Source organism: Rhinolophus ferrumequinum, chromosome 3 (assembly GCF_004115265.2).
Source record: "Rhinolophus ferrumequinum isolate MPI-CBG mRhiFer1 chromosome 3, mRhiFer1_v1.p, whole genome shotgun sequence".
NCBI classification, from domain to species: Eukaryota; Metazoa; Chordata; class Mammalia; order Chiroptera; family Rhinolophidae; genus Rhinolophus; species Rhinolophus ferrumequinum.
The window spans coordinates 79,785,043-79,800,239 of NC_046286.1; the positions used below are offsets into that span (position 1 = coordinate 79,785,043).

The 15,197-nt window shown below is 36.4% G+C and overlaps 2 protein-coding genes across 5 annotated transcripts in view; both read right to left on the bottom strand.

Moving 5' to 3' along the window:
* LOC117019053 (pantetheinase-like) overlaps window positions 1-15,197 on the bottom strand; it is an 84,198-nt gene that overhangs the window by 21,244 nt on the left and 47,757 nt on the right. The window lies entirely within an intron of this gene.
* Window positions 69-1,037, bottom strand: LOC117019090 (trace amine-associated receptor 2). Its single transcript, XM_033100509.1, has one exon. The coding sequence runs from the start codon at window positions 1,020-1,022 to the stop codon at window positions 102-104; it is 921 nt and encodes a 306-aa protein (XP_032956400.1). The 5' UTR covers window positions 1,023-1,037; the 3' UTR covers window positions 69-101.

Below are 15,197 nucleotides of genomic sequence, written 5' to 3' on the forward strand. Positions count from 1 at the left end.
AGAGTTTTCCATAGTAGCCAAAACCTCACACACACACTTTAAGTGACTTCATTCTTCTAAGTTCCAGTTCTTTTTCTTCAACTCACTCCCACAGAGCAAGTCTATTCAGTTTCTTTTTGAATAAACAAATTAGTGTTATGGAAATGTGAGCTGAAAATTTTACCTAGTAAAATGTACTTAAGTGCTTTGCGAAACCAGGGATAGAAGAAACCATATATTAAGGGATTACATGTGGAATTGAAATAGCCAAACCATGTCAAAGCATCAAACAAAACTACAGGAGTAGAGAAGTTCATAAAGGGATCCAATAAAATTGTGAAGAAACAGGGAAACCAACATAATAAGAAAACACCCATCACTATTCCTAAAGTTTTGGCTGCTTTTTTGTCTTTCTTCATTTGATTATTTTGATTTTCTGGTAAGTTACTGATTGCACAAGCATGTTTTCTAGATACTGCAAAAATTTTGCCATAAATCCCCACCATCACAGACCCAGGAGTGAAGAAACCTGCCATAAACAAGGTGGTCCCCCATAGCTTGTTGAACATCACTGGGCAAGAACTGGAACAAGCGACCAAGATATCATAACCCTCTATTCCATCAGCATAGGCCTCTGAGAAGACCACCCCGAATGCAAATGCTCCTGGGATTGACCAACAGAGAAGTAACAACCGTTTAATGACAGGAATCGTCATTTTGGTGGAATAACGTAAAGGGTAACAGATAGCATAAAATCTGTCGATGGCCACTGAACAAAGATGGAAGATGGAGGTTATGCTAAGCATCAGATCAAAACTATAATGAATCTTGCAAAATGTAAGCCCAAAATACCAGCAATTCTCCACGGATCTGATCATACTGTAAGGCATAATGGTGAATCCCAGGAGGAAATCAGTAACTGCCATGGAGAGGATGAGGAAGTTGGTTGGTGTATGAAGCTGCTTGAAGAAGGAAATGGAAATTATCATGGCAAGATTGCCAAACACCGTGATGAATATGGCTCCCACCATAAATGAATACATGGCAACTCGGACACCCAGTGGCCTTTTGTTCTCTGGGCAAGATCCATTTCCATATTCAGAGCAATTGAATGTTTCCTTCAGAGAAAAGCAAAACACATGGAATTTTGTCAGGCAATAGATAAAATAGTCTTATGTTTTATGTAGTTTTCATAGAAAAACTCAAGAAAGACATATAAGACTCAAGGAAGATAATCTATGCTGAAATAGTACTTATGACCTTTCTCATTTATCTTAATCTTTATTTGCAATGTCAGAGAATTCTACCCTAATGAGTTTAAATGATCATTGTTTCTTTATACTTTCCTTTATTCAAATTATACTGCCAACATTTAGTAAGCTCTTACTTTCTGTCAGGGCCTGAAATTGAAAAAGGAGGAAGAGGAGGAAGAATAAATTTATTATTGAACTTATTACAATTAATTGATCCTCCTTGTGTACATAGGGAGACTATATATCTGTTAAACAATACATTCACTTCTTCTTCAAATGAGTGAACACATACTCAGATCTGATTTGATTGGGGTCTATTGACTTGTGGGACCAAGAGGTTATTATTTGAAAATAGTTTATTCATCTGTTCAGTTATTTTCACCATGCTTCATTTTTTCATGCTAAGTTTGATTGAAAGGGGAAGAATCATTTAAAGTTGTCTAATGATCTAGTAGAATCATCCTTTTCAGTCAATCATGGAGACTTGCTAAGCATCTCACCAGCCAGAGCAGCTAAGTCAGAGATGGGCAAAGACCAAAGATGGACCACCCTCACTTCTTTGTGAAGAGCAAGTGCACCTCCCCAGTGCCTCTCCTTGGATCCCTACAATGCACAACAGACAGTAATGACAGCCTAGCGAATTCCTGTGTGGAGGTCACACAGAGGAGGAACAGGTGGTTAGTGAGTTTTAGGAAAGTAAGCCATCTCCACTACAAGAAAAACAAGCAGCACATGCTCTCTTTGTGTGGGCCCAGTATATCCATTTTGCATATAAAAATCGGCATGCTACCACGTTACATGTATATTTGGAATGTAACAGGTTCATGGAACAGAATAGCTTTCTATTTTAATGTACATTAGGGAAAAATGCACTATCCAACTGCAAAGCATAACTATTAATATTGCAGAAAGGCTTTGGCCATCAACGACTTCATACGTGTTAGACTTGACCAATTACTGATAGATAAACCAGTAAGTTCTCAGCCTCTGTGATGTAACAGAACCACCACACATAACTGTTTATTGAATGCTCACAATATACAGGACACAATGAAAGGAACAAGAAAGAGTGAACTGGTCCCTGGCTGAAGAGACAAAACAGCTGAAGAGACAACACACATCAACACCTAAAACCTAAACGATTCTGCACCACAGATAAAAAGCAACAGTGGTAATTAATTGACCAGAGAGGTCTAGCCAAAATGTGAAATCAAAGATCAAAAATGGACAAGAGAATTTCAGGGTGGGGTAGATAAGAATGTTCTAGTGAGGGTGGGATTTTTGATTTGGCTCTCAGTGAGTGAGTGGAATTTGAACAGAAGAGAAAGAGCATATTCCAAGAAAAAGGAAGAGTGAAGAAAAGACATGAGGTTGTTAGGGGACCTTTGAAAGCTACTCTCAAGGTGTCTAAAACACAACAGAAAAAATTGGGGGTTAAGTTGAGGATAGAGTGGAAGAGAGGCTTTCTAATTTTATTGTTGTCCCCAAAGCCAGTATTTTTAGCCAGTATCCACCCAGAAACAAAGGTAGGAGGAGAAAGGTAGGCAGGCAAGGACTTTGCCCCTATCTTGGTACCAAGCTTTCCAGCTGCTTGTTATTCCTTATTCGCCACATATTAACCAGTTAAGCATCATCACAGAAGAAAATACTAAAAGAAAATGACAGTCTTAAGAAATGGGAAGGCTCAAATCACCTTCAGTATGCTCATTAAAAAGCAGAGGAGAGCCAAAGAAAATTTTGTTGGTTTATTTTTAAATCACTTTACTTCTTGGACAGTAAATCTAAGAGAAATAGCAAATAATTTCACTTCAATGACAGTGGCATACACAAACACACACAATATCCTTGTGTTAAAAGCAACGCCACAACAATAGTACATTTTAAGATTTAGTTGTAAATTTCTTTGTGTTCCTGGCTAAGTGATATTATTAATCACCCTACCATCCCACTTTTGGAAAAGTCTTACTCAATTCTCCTAAACTTCAAATCATAGGGTCTGGAGCTTGACTCCCCTCTCTTTTAGCATTCAGGAACTTTAATTAACCAACTTTAATTAATCAACTCAAAGAACTATAATAAAATTCTTTGAAGCACATTATATGACTCATACACTCGTATTTGTATTCCTCGTAAACTCGCCATAGAGCAGGAAGGGACACTTTAGATGACTATTTGGTGAGCTCATCAAACAGTACTTTTAAGTAAATTGTGTTCCTCATTCTCCGTGCTGTATTTGGCATGTTCCTTGCACATGACATCCATCATCAGTTTAAACCTTTCAATAGCCATATCCTCCACACCTTTCAAATTGATTGTGAAAGCCAAATGCATAAAATAGTATTTTCAAGACTATATTCTTCAAGTATCTTTTTTTTTTCTATTTTTAAACCTGTTAATACAAACATATAGATACAAAGATTGCAACAGAATTAAATGGAAAATTTGGTCTTTTCTCTATTACCACTATGTTTTTGAAAAAGCACAAAAATTAAAGATTTGCAACATGATGAATTGCTTGCCCATTCAGCTTATGAATAAATACCTAACCTAAACTTTATTCTACTAAATTGTTAAAATAAAATTATCTTCTACATTCCCCCCAGAAAATGATTAAATTGTAGGACCATCACCATCATAATAAAGAATTTTCTGATTTTTCTAATGTGATCTCATTTCTTTTTACCTTATTAAATTTGTTAAGTCCTTTCATATTAAATATTCCTCTGCTTTAACAAGCACTTTTTAAACTTTTAAGGTGCTTTACAAAGTCTTTATCCCTGCTAATCATTCTTTCCTTACATTAAAGCTTATGCCTTGAAATCAAGCTATTGATTTCTTTCAGTTAAATTTCTATCAAATATTAAATGTTGATGAATCTTAACATATTTAGTAATACATATAAACAGCTTTAGTACAATGCCTGATATAGAGAGAGCTCTTCAAAGGTGACTTTCCTCTCCTTCTTTATGAGGATAAACACCACATCCAATGATACATTTGACCAGAACAGTTTTCCCCTAAGAAAGCAAAGGCATGGGATTGTATGTAGAAACTCCAGGTAACTCCCTTAGCGCTCTGATTCACTTTGGAGAACACTAGTAGTAGTGATAAATACTTTACTCAGGCACTTGAACATGTAACCTTTGCCAGGACTGTAAATCCTCTTCTCAGAAAACATGTTGTACGGCCAAAAGGCAGCAGATTATCCTGTTCACATATTTAAAAGGCTCTACCTTTCATTACAAATCCGAAGTAAGTCATGTGCCTGTAAACTTCCACATTCCTACATACACATTCTCTCTGCACATGACAAAAATGCAAAAAAAAAAAAAAAAAAAAAAAAGGTGATTTAATGTACCAGCAATGCTACTATAGGTGACAATTTATTTTATAAGAAAACCTCAAGGAAAACAGAGATCTGTCCTTAATCCCTTCTCCACATACCTCTTGCACTGTAGAAGATGCCATTGTCCTTACTGAGGAAACTTTATTTCTTTGTTTCTTTCTGACTACTGTGAATGCTTATATTGAACTAGAAAAACCTGAACTATGTAAATTGTGCTGTTCAATAACTTAACAATTAGTCTCAAGGGAATTAGTCTGAAAAGTTAAAAAAAAAAAAAAGCAAAAATAAACCCTGCCTTTCTAAAGTTTAACAGCTTAATGAGCCTAAATCCCTCCATCCTCTCAGGAGTCTCTGCTTACCTGAATTTTCATCACCTGCAACACTGCAGGCTCTAAATCTGCTATTATATACCGACTGTACAGCAAATCTGAACTACTAGGTTACAGGTGGCCCTAAAGAACCTGATCCCAACCACACATGGATGGGATTAGTGGTTCAGGTAAAAAAAATGGATATGTGTCTTCCATCTCTTTAGGAAAATCTAAGACTGTCATACTCCATATTTTGTCTCACATTCCAGTCACTGAGAAGAGGCCTTACCACCCATTGGTTTGTTCTTTCTTCTTTTATATAAATGTGACTAAAAGAATAAATTTCATCAACCCTCTTAGACCTGGAAGAAAGGCCATAATCGTTACCTCTTCAAGGACCTCACATGACTATGCCAAAATCTTCTCAGATGCGATTGGCCTCCATCTACTCATATATTGAAGGGTTTCCTTTTTTGTTTCTGTTCTTGTAAAATGTGAAAGCTCATTTTACAGCGATGGGACAGCCTTGGGAGGCAACACATCCCAGATGTAGATGAAATATAATACTGGTCACTAGAAGATATCAGGGTCCTGCTTAATTATAATTATACCTACTCTCTGTGATCTAGGTCAGTATGGCTCAGGGCTGCTGCATGGGCAGGCAGTTTGTTCAGTCACACAGAGACTTGAACTCCAAAAGGCCCACACTGGGTTTAATGCTTTGCAGTCACCCTCTTGAAATTCTTAATAATATTTTTTTAAGAAAGGACTCTGCATGTTCACTTTGCCATGGTCCTCACAAATTATATAGCTGGTCCTCGCTCAGTCTTTCTCAGGGGCTCTTTTTGAAGATGAAGAAGAGTAACTAAAAAAAATGAATCTTTTCATTTCAGAACATATTCATATTTACATTAGGATATGACGAGAAAATGTATGTGAAAGTATTTTAAAAGGAAGTTTTATAAATATTAGCACAGTTTGCTATTTTTTTAGTAGTAGAAGATGTTCTACTCACAAGTTGCTAGTAACTTCTATCTCTTCTGGGGGGGACAGTAAGTCAGTAGAACTTAAATTGTTATTTTTAAAGAGCTAAGGAGGCAGTGTGGAGCAAAAGCAATGAGTTTTTGTCTTCTTGCCTTTTGAGTTTCAATGTTAGAATATATTAGAGTATATCTACTAACCTGAAAATGCCTGTCGTGCAGGGTGTCAGGCAGGGTCTCTGGTCCCGCTCCCCACATAAGAGCGCAGGATATGGTGAGGCCGAACAGGAACACCCACGGAGCCATAGATAGGGGAATCATACCACTATATTCTCGCTGGCAACTGGGTTGGAGACACAGGAGGCAGGAGCCACATGATCCACAACCTGCCGTCCACTTCTCTCTGCCAACCAACCCCATTTGCTAACTGCAATCCACTGTGCTAACTGCAATCCGTGCTTGCTAGCTCAGCCATCATCTCCTTGCTAGCCCCCATTTCCTGCTAGCGTAGCCACCACAATTACATTAGTGGCCAATGGCTCACTGGTTACAGCTGACGGCCAACTAGCCACAACTGATGGCCCCAATCACAGTTGATGACCATTTACTACCTGAGCCAGCACCTTTCCACGTGAGGCCAAGAGCCTGGAAACTGCACTCCTGGCTCTGTCCCCACAATGCCATTTTAGATCCACTGGCAAGAAAGGACACGAGGGCTTTCCTGATTGGGAATAACTATGAGGACCAGTAGAAAGAGGAATGATGATACAGAGTCAACAGCAAATCCTAGAAATGATATGTGGCTAAGCCTTGAAAACTCTTCTGCACCAGCCTCTCTAATCCTGAGGGCAAGATTTGAAAGTAAGAGTTCTTTGGTATATATAAATGTAAGGAGCACCCACTCACTCCTTTCTAAGCCCTTAGAAACTGCAGCTTCCCCTCATAGCCACGTCTCCACACCATTATGGATGGAATGGCATCATATTCCAGCTGGGTGGCCACTCTTTTTTTTTTTAATTCAAGTTTATTGGGGTGACAATTGTTAGTAAAATTACATAGGTTTCAAGTGTGCAATTCTGTAATACATCATCTGTATATCACATTGTGTGTTCACCACCCAGGGTCAGTTCTTCCATCACCATATATTTGATCCCTTTTACCCTCATCTACCATCCCCTATTTTTAATAGTGACACCTTGTGGCAGCCAAGAACTGAATCTTTGGATTTAGTCCCCAGAGAATATAAAAGACCCAAAAGGGAAAAGGGAAAGCTAGCTAATTAATTTAAATAATACAGGGATATGATGTTATTTTGTACCTCAGCCTGGAGAAAAGGGATATATCACTAGCACAAGTGTTCACTTTTTAAATTGGAACTCATGTATGTGGAACTTGAATGAATCAGTTATGCCACATGACTTGCTTGTTTCTTCATTTGTTTGTAACGTAGCTCCCCTTGCCTGTGAACTAGGTTGACAGTATGTTACATGCACCTGGTTGCTGCTTTCTTCCCATTACCTCAGGTAGCTACTACCTTGAATTTTATGTTTCTTTTTGTATTCTTTTAATAGATTTATCACATATATTTGTATAACAAGTTGTTGGGCTTAATTGTTTTTAGAACTCTATAAAATGGTATTATGCTCTTTGTTGTCTTTTGTAATTTGTTTTGCTCTTATTTTTCCACTCAATACCATATGTAGCTATAGTTCATTAATTTTCACTGCCCTATGATGATTTTTTTTATCTTTTCTCTTATCAATGAATATTTGAATTATTTCCAGCTTTTTTGCTATTTTGAAGAATGATCTTTTTAAAGATTTTTATTAAAAACATAGCTAACAGAAAATAGTATAGAGTTTCAGGGGTACACCATAGTTATTAAACATTTATATTCCTAAAGAAGTAATCACCATAAGTCCAGCAACCATCTGACACTGTACCACGCTATCGCAATATTATTGACTATATTCCCTATTCTGTACATTACATCCCCATGACTTACTTGTTTTATACCTGGAAATTTAGAACTCTTATTGCCCTTTACTTTCCCACCCAACACTTTTTAATTTTTCAATATTATATGATATTAATTTCAGGTGTATAGCACAGTGGTTAGACATTTATATAATTTAAAAGAAGTGATCCCCTGACTAGTCTAGTACCCACCTAGCACTATACATAGTTATTACCATATTATCGACTATGTTTCCTATGGTTTACTTTACATCCCCATGACTATTTTGTAATATCCAATTTGTATTTATTAGTCCCTTAAACTTTTTCACCCTGTCCCCAACCCCCTCCCATCTATCATCCCAACAAATCTAGTACCCATCTGACACCATACATAGTTATTACAATGTTATTGACTATATTCCTTATGCTATACCCTACATCCCCATAACTGTTTTGTAACAACCAGTTGTACTTCTTAATCTCTTCCCCTTTTTTCACCCACACTCCCAACCTCCCTCACGTCAGGGAGCCATCAAAATGTTTTCTGTATCTATGAATTTGTTTCCGTTTTGTTTATTTTGTTCTTTAGATTCCACAAATAAACCAAATCACACTGCATCTGTCTTTCTCTGTCTGGAATACTCTACTCAGCATGATAACCCTCCACCTCCTTCCATGCCATGGCAGGTAACAAGAACCCATTCCCTTCCATGGCCAAGTAATATTTCATTCTATGTATGTACCACCTACTCTTTATCTATTCTTCTATTGACGGACATGCAGGCTGACTCCACATCTTGGCTATTGTAAACAATGCTGCAGTGAACATATGGATGCACACGATCCCTTAAAGTAGCATTTTGGGTTTCTTTGGGTAAATTCCACGAAGTGGGATTACTGGGTCCTTCTTTGTCTCTTGTTATAGACTTTGTTTTAAAATCTATTTTGTCTGGTATAAATATTGTTATAAATTTTGTTGTTTTCCATTTTCATGAAATATCTTTTATCATCTCTTTACTTTCTGTCTCTGCGTGTGTCTTTTAATCTGAAGGATTCTCTTGTAGGCAGAATATGTAAAGGTTTTGTTTTCTTATCCATTCAGCCCTCTTATATCTTTTGATTGGAAAGTTTAGTCCATTTACATTAAAAGTAATTAGTGATAGAAATGTAGCTACTGCCATTTTATTATTCATAATTTTGATCTCTTTTTTCTTTTTGCATCTTAGAGAAGTCTCTCTAACATTCCTTGTAATACTGGTTTGGTGGTGATTAACTCCTTTAGCTTTTTTTGTCTGGGAAGCTCTTTATCTCTCCTTCAATTTTAAATAAGAGCTTTGCTAGGTAGAGTACCCTTGGTTCTAGGCCCTTGCTTTTCATCACCTTGAACATTTTGTGCTATCCCTTCTGGCCTGCAAAGTTTCTGTTGAGAAATCAGCTGACAATCTTATGGGGGCTCCCTTATAAGTTACTAGTTGTCTTTCCTTGCTGCTTTTAGGTTTCTCTCTGTCTGTAACCTTTGCCATTTTAATTATAATGTGTCTTGGTTTGTGCCTGTTTGGGTTCATCTTGTTTGGGACTTTGCACTTCCTGGACTTGTATGTCTATTTCTTTCACCAGGTTAAGAAAGTTTTCAGTTATTATTTCTTCAAACAGGTTCTCAATCCCTTGCTTTCTCTCTTCTCCTTCTGGTACTCATATGATACGAATGTTATTATACTTGATGTTGTCCCAGAGGTCTCTTAAACTATCCTCATTTTTTTGGACATTCTATTTCCTTTATGCTGTTCCAATTGGATGTTTTCACTAAGTTCCTTGAGCATCTTTATAACCATTGTTTTTAACTGTCTCTGGTAGGTTGCTTGCCCCCATTTCATTTAGTTCTTTTTCTGGCTTTTTCTCCCGTTCTTTTATTTGGAATGCATTTCTTTCATTCCTCATTTTGGCTGCCTCCTTGTATTTGTTTCTATGTATGAGCTAGATCTACTATATCTCCCAGTCTTGGCCGTGTGGTCTTATGTAGTAGGTGCCCTGTGGGGCCCTGGCACAGTCTCCCTGGTCACTTGCTTCAGGTGCTCCAGGAATGTCCTTTATGTGGTTTGTGTGTACCCTCCTGTTATAGTTGAGCCTTAGTTGATTGTTATTGGCATGTCAATAGGTGGAATTGACCCTTAGTCTGACTGTCTGTGGGGTTTGGCCATTCCACAGCTTACAGACTTCTGTGGGGAGGTGGGGGAGAGCTTACCCACAGAGTGGGATTTGCCCCAGCAGGCTCTGCCATTTGTGGGGCTATTCGGCAGTGCTCTGCTGTGGTATGGAACCAACCTCCAGGTATGTTGGTTCTGGGCCTCTTGGGAGGGGCTGCAGTGCAGGCCTGGGTTACCCACTGCCTGTGACTGTTTGGGGACTACCTGGTAGTAGCTACAAAGTTATTAGCAGTTTTTTGCTACCTGTGCCATGTTGTGAACCGAGGACAGCTGCCACCAGTACTCAGCCTGGGGTAGCGCTGCAAAAAGCCAGAACACCGTGAGACCTGCTGCCACCTGCTGGCTCCCTTAAGTTTCAGCTGCTGATAAAGCCTTGTGAGGTATGCAAGTTAGGTGAGGCAGAGTCTCAGGGAGTCACATTAGTGGGAAGAGTTGTGGTCACCAGGTTAATGTAGATTCTGGTTTGGTGCCAGTGCTGAGCCTGGAGCCACTCAGCAAAAGTCTCAGAGCACACATAGGTCAGTCACCACCCACCTAGGGCCATCACCCATCTAGGGCTGCCAGCCTCTGATACTTTTCCAAGAAAGAGTGCAATGGCAGCTAGGCTGGCTGCTCAGGAAGAAAGTGCCTCTGGGGTTGGGGGAGTTGGGTGGGGTGGGATCCAAGTGAGTCAGCAGGGCAGAGATGCAGAGCTCACCAGACCAATCAGCTTCTGATTTGGGCTTAAGCATAGGGGAGGGCACAACACATTAAAGATGGCAGCCTCCTGCAGGCTGCATAGGAGAAGGACCCCTCCCAGGGAAAATGGAACTGTCCTCCAGCCCTGGCCTCAAAGCCACACATTTCAGTCTTCTCCCAGTATGCCTCTGATGCCCCCTGAGTCACTGTCCCTTTGCAGGAGCCCAAGGTGAATACCTGCAAGCAAGTGAGTCTGTGTGTGGATCCTTTAAGAAGATATCTGGTTTTCCTGCCGTATTCCATCCCTCCTCGATGGTTGGAACCCTCACTGTTTCACAGCCAGATATTGTGGGAGCTCTTCTTTCCAGCACTCATATTCCAGCTGGGGAGCCTGGAGTGGGGCTAGGGTCCTTTGCTCCTCCAGGGGGAACCTCTGTGGCTGAGGTATCCCTCTCAATTTTCATCTACCATATGGAGGTTTGGGACTAGTACCTTTCTGCCTGCCCTACCAGTCTCAATGTGGCTTCTTCTTTATATCCCTAGTTATAAAACTTCTGTTCAGCCAGACTTCAGATGGTTATCCAGGTTGATTGTCCTATAATTTAGTTGTAATTTTAATTTATTAATGGAAGGAAGCAGATACAGTGTTTTTCTACACCATCATCTTGGGTCTCCACACCATTTCTAAGAATGCTATTTTGAATATTTCAATGCAAATTTCCCAGTGTATATATTCAAGAGATTTGCTTTTTTTTTTTTTTTTTTGGAAATATAGATGAAAACATAATTGCAGAATCACAAAAATATGAATATTCAACTTCAAACACAAAAAATAAATTGTCTTTCTGCATGGCTGTCCTAGTTTGCATTCTCACAATATGTAGAAATTCTATTGACATACATCCAACACACGGTATTGTCAAAGTTAAATTTTTGACAATATAATGTGTGAAAACTGGTATTTCATTGCAGTCTTGAGTTGCATCTTCTTGATTACCAGTGAGGTAGAACATTTCTTCATATGTTTATAATCCTTCATTGTTTCTCTTGTGAAATCCAGTCATTTCTTTGGCACATTTTCCTTTTCTTGTTGACTTATAGAAGTTATTTTTTATATTATTAATAATAACTTTTTATCAGTTATATATGTAGCAAATATATTCTGCCAGTGGATAACCTTCCTTTTTCTTCTCTGATATTTTTGATAAAAGTTATTTCATATAGCTAAATTTATCAATCATTTATATTTCTTGTGATTTTATTTCAAATATCCTTCCATATTTCAAAATCAGAAAAATATCTATCCATATTTTCTACTGAAATTTTAAAGTTTCATTTTTAATATTTAAGATTTTACTCCTTCTGAAATTGTGTATGATGTGGAGTAAGGATATAATTTATTTTTTTCATATATAAACCAAAAATCATATATAACTTTGGTGTGCATGATCTAGCTTCTGGCTCTCTATTTGACCTCATCTCCTACAAATCTCCTTCTTAAAAAATATATACATATATATATCAGATTTGATGGAAAAGTCCAAATGTAAGCTGTTTAAAAGAGACACATTTAAACCAAGAATACAGAAATTCAGAAAATTTTTAAAGAAAATAGAAAAACACATTCCAAACAAATATAAACCAAAACAAAGTTTGTACCATTCTATTAATATCAAACATTAAATATGTTAAGGCCAAAAGCATTTGTAGTGAAAAGGATAAATAATAAAAAGACTTCCATTTACCATGATGATATATCTAAATTTAATAGCAGACTTCAAATCTATAAGGAAAAAAATGACCAAAGTACAAGGAAAAATAAACAAAATCCACAATCCTTGTGGTAGATTTTAACACATTGTTCTATCAACAATTGATAGAATAACTAGACTAAATATCAGTACAATTATAAATAAGCTAGATCTAATGAAAATATGTAGACTTATGTATGAAACTTCAGAGCACACAGTCTTCTCAGGCATACACAAAACATTTATAAAACGTGATGAAATATTGAGATATAAAGTCAAGTCTCAACTAATTTGAAAGGACTGAAATTATACATATCATGTTACCTGAGCAATTAAGCTAGAGATAAATAACAAAAGGTAACTAGAAAAAAATCCCTATCTTTGATATTAAAAAACATACTTTACGTTATTGACTAAAGAAGGAATCAAACATTCAAATTAGAATTTACTTTGACTGGACAATGAAAAAAATGTATGCCAGCTTGAAAGCTTTAGCTAAAGCATAAGTTAAAGGGATAATTTTTCTCTTAATTGCTTATATTATAAAAGAAGACTGAAAATCAACTAAATAACCATAAAAATTAAGAAGTTAGAAAAAGAACAGTGGAATATCAAAAAAAAAAAAGAAGGAAAAAATAATAAAGGCAGTAATTCATAACTACATATTCAGTAAATATTAAAAAGGTAATAAGAACACATTATGAACAACTATGCCAATAAATTTGAAAACCTGTGTGAAATGGGTTTCACAAATTCCTAGAAAAATATGATTTATAAAAACTGACTCAAAAGAAATGGAGGATACAGTTGTGTTTCTATAACAAATTAGCTCATACTCAATTAGCACATAGTGGGGTGATGTTAGTATAATTCAGAATTACATGTTATTTTTATGTGATTTTCTTTTCCCCCAACACATTAATGTTTTGAAGTTATTATGGCAAACTTCCTCACAATTGAAGAAAAAGCCTTAGCAATATATGGAGACCTTAGGAATCTTCCTGAAATACCAGTAGTGGTTGCTTTGGTGGTTTTGAAAACAACTCTACACTTTCCACAGTATTAAGCTATCTGGTTAGGCTGAGAATGAAGATGAAAATGCTGCAGTCATTTCCTTCTGTGTTAAATTTTATTTTTAACTGATGATCAATGGCATGTGTTAGGTTAGATTGTTGTTTTTTTTTTTTTAATTTCTTAATTAAACTGATCTCTATTGGAAGCAAATGCACTCATGGATCCACAATTCAAAGGAGTGAGCGTGAGCTCCTGTCAAAGAAGCTGACTGAAACTGAGTGCAAATTCCAGCGGAAATGCATTCTGCTAATGTTTTTGTTAAAATTATTATTGCTTTTGTTAGAGCGCTAGTTACAGTGCTACATATTGCTTGACTGGTCTGCCGTGAATCTGATTTTTCTCACTAACTCTGGCATTCTTAGTGCAGTTTTAAGAACATTGGTTTTTCAGGTACCCACACATTATGTTAAAGCAGAAACATCTATGACTAAAGAGTCAGTAACCAGTAAAATTAATTAATTAGTTTCAAATGTTCTCACGAAAATTCCATGTCCACCTGGTTTTAATGGCAAGTTTTACTGAATATTCAAGAACCAAATAATTTCCATCTTACACAGATCATTTAGGACACAGAAAATGTTTAATTTGCCAGTTGATTTAATGAGGTTAGCATAAATTTGATACATATCCCAACAAGGATTTGTGGGATAGGAAAACTGAAGTTTATTCTTACTCATAAACATAAATGTAATAGTCTATACACTTCTGAGTTATTTTTTAAAAAGATAAATTATGCTTATGATTGTTTACCCCTGAGATATAAGCATGGTTTGACATTTTGACATTAGGACATCACTTAAAGTAATCTACCACATTATCAGGTTATGAAAGAATATCTCAGTAAACACATGGTAAAAAGCAAACCTATTTATCATTAAAAAACAAAGCAAACAAACAAATAACTCTTAGTAAAACAGGGGGAAAAAACACAATTTCCTTAAACTAATTAAGAGTATATACAAAAGTAAAAATTTTCAACAGACATCTTACTTAATGATAAAACATTAAAGTATTCCCTTAAAGGTGAGGAATAAAGCTAAATAACTGTCTAAAACCACTTGGATGTCTTTCTTTTGCTAAAAGCTTTTAGCCAATTCAGAAAGGCAGCAGGGAAATGTATAAGGATTAGAAAGAAACAAGGATTAGGGAAAAAACTGTTATTATTGACAAATGATATGAATGTCTCTACAAAATATCCAAAATATACACTTACATTTTTAGAATTAGTAAGAGAGACTAGCAAGGTTGCTATTTTTAAAAATCAGTATACAGAAATATATAGCTTTTTTATCTAACAACAAGAATGGATAAGAAATTGTGACTTTAAAACATTTTATCTTTATAACACAATCAAAAACTTTACAATAGATGTGAAAGTTGTTTATGGAAAAAGTTTAAAAATTTATTAAAAGACATAAATGAAGATGTAAATAAATGAAGAAAGATACTATACTCAGGGATTGGAAGAACAACTGTGGTAAAGGTCTTAACTTTCCTCAAAATAATCTATAGATGTAGATCTCAAAGGCTTTGTATGTATGTGTGTGTGTGTGTTTTATTTGACAAGTTTTCTCAAAAATTTATAAGAAATTTAAAAAAGTCACAAATTCCAAAACCTAAACTCTCTAGATGAATAAAAAATAAGAAGAGGGGGATTAGAAG